Genomic DNA, 7,646 nt, shown 5'->3' on the forward strand with positions numbered 1-7,646 from the left:
GCAAACTATTGAATGTCCTTCATCTTGTCTTCCCACTGTGTTCTTCACATCGCAGGTACTTCTTTGGACCTCTGCCTGGGCTTGTTGGTGATACCATTTCTTTTGCTTGGAGTTGGCATCATTCTGCCAAACTCAAAAGGCCTTGCACTTGTAGTTGACCAACTCCTGGACCTCCTAGTCCTTCTCATCAAACCAGTTTTGATGTTTCCAGGTAAAGAATCCAAGTGTCTCTTTGCAGGTGCTGATGACAGTGGACTTGAAGACACCGCAAGTGCTGATGATATTTTCCCTTTGTTGTTGATTGGAATTCACCAGTTTTTCATTGAGGCACTGAGGGAAGATGTGACGCCACTTTAAGGGCTGGAGCAGGCAGCCAGCAGGTGCCTGATTAGGGCAGCCATTGTAGAGCCCAGCTCTCTGAGCTGTGGCAGCAATTTGCTGCTAGACAGCAAGGGAGGAACATCACCTCATGGAGCTACTGCTTCAGGAACATCTCGGAGGTTGGGGAACGGGCTATAGGGAAGGAGGAGGCTGCACCCTGCTGGGGAACAGAGACCTGGTGGGACTGCTAGTGGTGGGGCAGCCCCATGTAAGTACCAAGGCCGCTAACCTCCCCAGTGAAAGGTGGGTCAGGGTGCCTCAATAACTCCAGCCCCCATCATCCAGTGGGTTACTGGAGGGGAGGAGTGGGGCCATGTATGCCTACCAAGAGGCACCTGAGCCCTAAGGAGGGTGTAAGACCCCGGACCCTAATGAGAGGGTGAAATGGGGCCAGGTATGTTCAGGGAGGGGTGCCTGAGCCTGTAGGGATGAAAGACCCCCAGCATAGCTGTTGAGTGTTGGCCCGAGGAGGGAGCCAAGTGGCCTGGTGAGGGGCTAGGGGGCAAAGTTGGCCTATAGTTTGTTAATTGCCCAGCCTAGTTCAGATGACTGTCTCAGGCTGCACTAGGATTGGCCAAAATGAGGAGAGGAAAGCCTGATGGCCTATGGGAGTTGCTCAGAGGAGCAGGTCAATGCCTTGAAGAGGGCATGCGTGAAAGAGTCTTGGTGAGAGCAGGCAGTGTGTGAGAGGCCCCAGTGAGAGGGAGGCAGTGTGTGTGTGGCCCAAGACAGCAAAGTGTGAGAGACTCAGCTGTGTACCCAGTTTGGCTCGGTCTTGAGCTGGAGATGTAACACGCAGTGAGACGTCTCTGAGGCTTGGGACACGTGTAAGGGGTAGTCGGAGTGTGTACATATGGCCTGTGATACAGCTGGGCACTCAAAGGTCAGCCTTCACCTGATTAACTTCCTAATTAAAATACAAGGTGTGGCAGGGGTACAAGGTGGTTGGTTTGCCTATAGACAGGAAGCGGGCTGATATTGAGATCAGGCCTGGAAGCATGCCCCTGTCACGGAAGAGATTTCACTTGATTAGGTCCTTGAGTATTCTGATGTTGATCTTCTATTGGCATTGCTTCTGCTGCAGCTGTCGCTTGGGTTATGTTACTCAAACTGGCTCCAAGTGGATGAGTCAATGATTGGACCAGCAATCTTCAGCTCCTAGCATAGCTTGGGTGATGCAGACATCTTTGCAGTCCCAGGCAGTGATATAGTCCATCAGTTGTTTGCCAGTGTTTAGACTGGGGGTGTTGCCATGATGTCTTGTGCCCGTTTTTCTGGCAGAACAGGGTGTTACTGTTAGTGCTGATGAGTCCATGGCCTGTGCATTTAGTCAAGAAGAGGAAGCTGCTGGAGTTGACCTTTCCTACTCCTTCCTTGCTGATGGTTCCATTCCAGTGGTTCAAGTCCCTTCTGACTCTGGCATCGAAATTGCCAAGAAGAGTAAATCTCTCTCCCTCCAGAACATCAGAAAGGACATTGAACTTATAGTGTCCTGAAGTACATGATACATAATGAAGTCAGGTGGCTACTTGCTGTGATATGCCACAAGGTGTTTCTTTTGCTGAAGGAAGAAACCTGTCTGTTGCAAACAACAAGAGATGCTGACAAATGTAAATGTTGCTTCCGGAGCAGTTGAGTTTTATGTGATTAAGTGCAGGGTTTGTTTTGTTTTAGTTTTTTAGTTTAAATGCTGGATGGTATTCCATTTTATGAATTAAGACAGCTTCCCTTGCACAAGATAAAATGTACCTGACGTAGGACACTCAGCAGCTTTGCTAAATAGAACATTCTTAATGCTGGAATACCGTCCTTCTGCATTGCACTGATAGTGCTGCGTTTGGTACACCAGTCTGTCTCAAGGAAACGAGCTCCTGTAACAAAGTATGGTAACCAGTAATGGGATTCCATTAATTACTAAGAAAAAGTTGATTTTTTTTAAATTTCTTTTTCTGGCAGGAAAGTAGCAGCCAAAGCTTTGTGCATGGCAGTTTGCTAAACTGAGAGTAGTTTTATATAATGTTGTATGTAATGTGCTGATTCAGCTTCATAACGTTTCTTGTAATAGAATACATTTAAGTTTGATTTCTCATACCTGCTGTTGTCTGTTCATCACCTCCAAATTATGATATGTCAAAATTGAGAGTAAAGCTTGGAATATTCAGTGCCTGATCTCTTTATCCATTTCTTTTTTTTTCTTTTTTTTGCTTTGTGTATTGTAGAATCGATGTCTCTCAAAATGACCTCCCATGGGAATTTATGACAGATCGCCTCCCAACCATTTTGTTATTTCCTCAGAACAGGTAATGTTGTTTCTTTCCTCAATACACATTTTCTTTCCTTTCCTGGGAGTTTGAAAATATATCTGGTTACTTGCCTCAGAAGAGGTGAAAGCCAACCAGTGGTTCCTTTCCATGTACGTACAGTTCCTGCCAGTTCCTGTAGCTTCTCAAATACTGTATTTCCTTGTTTGCCATATGCCTCTTCCCTGTTAAGATACACAACTTATTTTTGGAAGGCAGAAGAATGAAGAGTGAGATTTTTTTCCAGAGTCATGGCCAAGAGCTGACTGCATGCAGCAGTTCACTCACAGTCATCCAGTTCACAATGTTAACTCTTTCATAGCCACTGCCAAATTGGGTGAACAGACAAAAGCGGCTGCCAATTGGGCAATGACAATGAGAAGGTTAAACTGGACTCTCCTGCTGGCATGTAGAAGCAGCAGCCATTACAGCACAGTGACTCCATGCTTCTACTCCAGCAAAGATTGGCTTCCCTGCTTAAGACACGCATTCCAATTTTGGAGGGCTGATTTTTGAGCAGAAGTATTTGTGGTAGGCCACAAAGTAAATACAGTAGGTATTTGGGAACAGATGATGATTTGTGGATAATGACTGTTATCCTGAAGTGTCTTTGTAATTTGTTAAGATTTATTTGTAACCAACATGTATTGTTAATTGTTATTTCGTAGTTAATTTTACCTCATTTGATTGTGTAGCAGTGCTTGACTGGCGAGTTAGGAATCAATGAAAGATAATGAGAAAAAAGGAGGCATGGGGATTCTGGTAGTGAGATTTAGAAAATCAGTAAACAAAGCTTGTCATCACAAACAGTTAAACAGATATGGGCTGGTCACCATCTTTCTTACTTGAACTAATCCTGATCTCATTGTTTAAGAGAATTTTAGAAGGGGGGAAGTTTAAAAACATGAGGGAATCAAGAGTTGGATAAAAATAGGAAGTAAAAATGCAAATAGGCAGAAGCTAAAAATAAATAATACAAATGGAAATTAAAGGGTGACTTACTGCATCCTTTGATCAGAATAGTTTGTTCCAGCCTTAGAGTTTGTGAATCCTTTATCCTGCTCTGCAGTTTTTTCATAACCAAACTGAACAGGGATGTGCAACTTTTCACCAGTCAAAAGTGATGTTAACTCAGATTTCACCTACTCACAATTTTGCGTTGATATTTTTTGTCACATTCAGCTTTTCTAACTTGCCTATAACTGTGGCAGAATTGCAGTGCCTGAAGACTTCTTTGGGCTACGCAGATAAGCACACTTCCATGTTTTATGGAGGCAGAAAACATAGCTGCTTATATATGGACAGTTTCATGATAATCTCTCTTTTTCTCCTTTTCTTTTTTTTTTAATTGAAGGAATTCTCATTTGGAGTGAGCTTTAACGTGCAGTTTAACGTAAGGTTAACTTATGCAATGTACTTAGTCATCTCTTATGTGCAAATCAGAGTTTAGAGTTCTGCTGCTAACCAGAGCTTCTTTTTCTAGCAGTTGTTTTCTGGTTTTCTTGCTTCTTTTGTAAAGTCATTAATTCTGTTTTATGATATCCTAGTACTGCCACAAAGTGTGTGACTACATGCATTTCACTGCAACATCAAATAGAAAAAGATTATGGTTTGAGAGTGAAAAAACAGGTACTTATAAAAGCATGCATCTGAAGGGAGGTAAATTTATGGTTGAACATCTGCCTGAGCAGGAAATTATTAACACTTTTTGAAATTCTACAGATCTTTAATGGAAGATGTGCTCCGTTCAGGCAATTTTAACAAACCAGAGAAGAAGAAAAATCTTTTGCAAATGCTAACCATGGGCTTCCTGCAGTGTTAGTTAAAGTTGAATTTTATTTCAACCTCTGAACATACATCAGGCACTGCCAGAGTTTTCAAGGGTTTCAGGCAAAAGTCACACCTATAAAGTTTTATATCATGTAAAAATTTCCTATGTAAACTGTTTACAGTGGGTTTGTTTCCTGCAAACTGCAAGTTTTAGAAAGCACTTCATATAAAGTACAGGCTTTTTCAGTGTCAAATAGCAGTTTTGGGAAATAGCAGGGCTACCTCATGTTGCTGGTGTTCTTAATATTATTGGCTGTATTTACTGGTAATATAGAGGAAGTATAGCCAAAAATAATCAAGCTTGATAGGGAGGAGGAAGGGCAGAGGAGTCTGTGCTCAGTGGACTCGCTCCTCTCCGGATGAAAGATGGAAACCAAAATTCATAAGTGTCACCATCACTCTGCTGTTACCATGTTACATGTGTAACCTGTTAGCAAAGTGTCTCATTGCAGCTCAGTGTTGGTCCATGTAGAAGAAGATAACCTACTGCTGTGATCAGTTTTTTTTTCTGTTCATGTGACCAAGGTCTGTGCAAGTCAGCCTATAATGTCACCGTTCATATAGTGATAATATCCATCATAGTGTTTTGTCTTTATGTGGACTTTGCATTTTTTGCTAAGCCTCATTAAGGGTGCACTGATGAATGGCTTCCAAGTGACAAGACTGGGATCAGAGAAGTGTCTGTATCTATTGTTGCTACTTGTTTGTTATTCCAAGACTAGCTTAGCTTTGAAGAACAGCACCCTCATTTGGCACAAGTTTTTGAATCATTACTAAAAAGGGACCCGTATAACTATCCCGTACATCAACTAATTTGAAATGTTTTCCAGGATTTGAAAGAGAATATTTTGACACAGCAGTACTTAATCAGTTCTACTCTCCAGTGAAAAGAACTAAATAATCAAACATTATTTTAGCTTATTGGAGAGCATTCTTACTATGGGAAGTAGCACTTGTTTTATAGAAGTGATAATAGGATATTTTTGAGGCACAAGGCCCTACATTTGGATCTGCAGATAAGTGGCACGTAAGTCATCCACTCTCCAAAGATTTTCTTACTTTCTGTCCATCCAGGAAACAGTCTGTCATGCATCTTTTCTTAGATCTTCTCATTCTTTTCTCTTATGTAGCATGCTTTTCATGGGCTCAGTCTCAAGAGACATTCTTTGGACAGCATTATTAACATGGCATATGTGCATCCCCTCACTCCTTATGCTTCACACTGACAGCAGAAAGGGTGGAGTATGCCAGCTGTACTTCAGATCCTTTTAGCTCAAGGCACAGCTCTTTGCTGCTGTCTCCCAGACTGTCAAACTCTTAACTACTACTATTAGTAGTTTTTGATAGTTTAATGGGTCAGTGGAATAGTTTAGTAGTTTAATAGGTCAGTGCTTTTTGGCAACTTGCTTTTGAAGAAACTATTGCCTGGCTTCCCTCACCCCCAAATAGTGCCACAGTATCACCTAGTGTGATGCATTTCTCCTTCACATGGCAGGGATATCCTAGTGAGTACCTTGACCATCCGGAAGAATCTTACAGTCCAGGAAAATGCTGTGTGTAAGTTCTTCACCTCCCAAACTCACAAAGCTGTGGGGGCAAGGCAGCAGATATAACTCCTGAGCAAATGATTGGGGCCAGCTTTGGATCCAGGAGCCCAGGACTCCTTTGATCATGTTTCCATAAAACCTAAGAGCACGTCCCTCTGTCTGACAAAGTAGCAAGGGGAGTCTGAGGAATAAAATCCTGTATGAAGATCCACTCCTTTTGGAGGAGATGTCTGTCCTCACACAAGACGCCTATTAAAACTGTGCAACTGCAAGGGGTTTCTGACAAAGTTTCTGTCATGTTGTTGAGAAATGAAAAACAACATTACAGCACTGCAAAAGACCCCTCTTCCTCCTGGGACCTAGCTATCAGCAGACCTGATGACCAAAGAGACAGGTGTGGCAGCGATCCCTGTTACTTACACCAAGGCATTCAGCACTTGCCATACATCTAGAAGGGACACCCCCCCACCCCCTCCGAACAACCAGGAAACCCTGGCCATGTTCACACCCCAGGAGCCTAAATTGCCAGTTAAGCACTTCCATCTTTGGAACTGACATCTCTGAAAATCCACTCCTTAGTACTGATGCGATCAGCACTACTAGTGGATTTTATATGCTCATCTTCATTAGTGTCCAAGGATAGGTAAGGCTCAGAGCACTCATGGGTGCTTCCCTGGAGTAGCCCTCCAGCCTTCTCAGTTTTTCATAAGGTATTTTGGGGATCATGCAAGATACACATCTCAGACACCAAAGTTTGACACTTTGGCTTTGGGCCCTTTCTGTCAATGCCATGGGCCGTGCAAGGGAAAGATGTTTACTAGAACACGTGCTATTGCCTTATGGGCCCCTCATTCAATAGTTTTTGCCATCTCTGCCTCCCAACAGCCCCCTCTTAGTGTCTGGCCCTGTGGTGAGAGGATGTTCCTTTGTGTGTGATCCAACTTCCCCTGAACCCTCTCCCACTTTCCCACATCAAGAAGTATTCAAACTTTGGAATAAGTGTATCAGACTCCAAATCTCCATTTCTGTGGTACTCTGTCCAGTTTTGGTCCCACAATTGGAAGGAGTCCAGTGCAGAGCAAGTAAATGATAGGGGCCTAGGAGGAAAGCCTTATGAGCAGCTGAAAAAACTTGGGTTACTTAGTCTGGAGAAGAGAAGACTGAGGGGAAATTTGATAATACCTGAAGGATGATTACGCAGGGGACAGAGATGGGCTTTTCTCTGTGTCTGAGGGGACAGGATTAGGAGCAGTGGCCTCAAGCTGCAGCAGGCAAACTTTAGGTTGGAGATTAGAAGGAACTTCCTGAACATGGGGATTGTCAAGCATTGGAACAGGCTACCTAGGAAAACTACAGGATCTCCAGCCTTGGAAGCTTGAAGGCCAGGTGAGACAGACATTTGGCTGGGATGGTTTAGTCAGGGATGATCCTGCCTTGAGCAGGAGATGGACTAGAGGACTGAGGTCAACCCTGTTTTCCTGTCTTAAGATCTTCATGTACACATCTGCCTCAGAACAGCTGGGCCAGATAACTTAACTTATCTCTTCAAATCACACATGACAGACCAAATAGTCTGGGGGGGGGGGTT

General features: G+C 43.3%; 1 protein-coding gene across 2 annotated transcripts in view; it reads left to right on the forward strand.

The window, feature by feature from the left end:
• Positions 1-7,646, forward strand: part of TXNDC11 (thioredoxin domain containing 11) — a 110,894-nt gene that overhangs the window by 99,485 nt on the left and 3,763 nt on the right. For both annotated transcript variants that reach the window (XM_019507442.1, XM_019507443.1), the window contains one exon: positions 2,601-2,681. In XM_019507442.1, the coding sequence (XP_019362987.1) occupies positions 2,601-2,681 (81 nt within the window). The remainder of the gene's footprint in view (positions 1-2,600; positions 2,682-7,646) is intronic.

Source organism: Gavialis gangeticus, unplaced genomic scaffold (assembly GCF_001723915.1).
Source record: "Gavialis gangeticus isolate Ggan-Ray unplaced genomic scaffold, GavGan_comp1, whole genome shotgun sequence".
NCBI lineage: Eukaryota > Metazoa > Chordata > Crocodylia > Gavialidae > Gavialis > Gavialis gangeticus.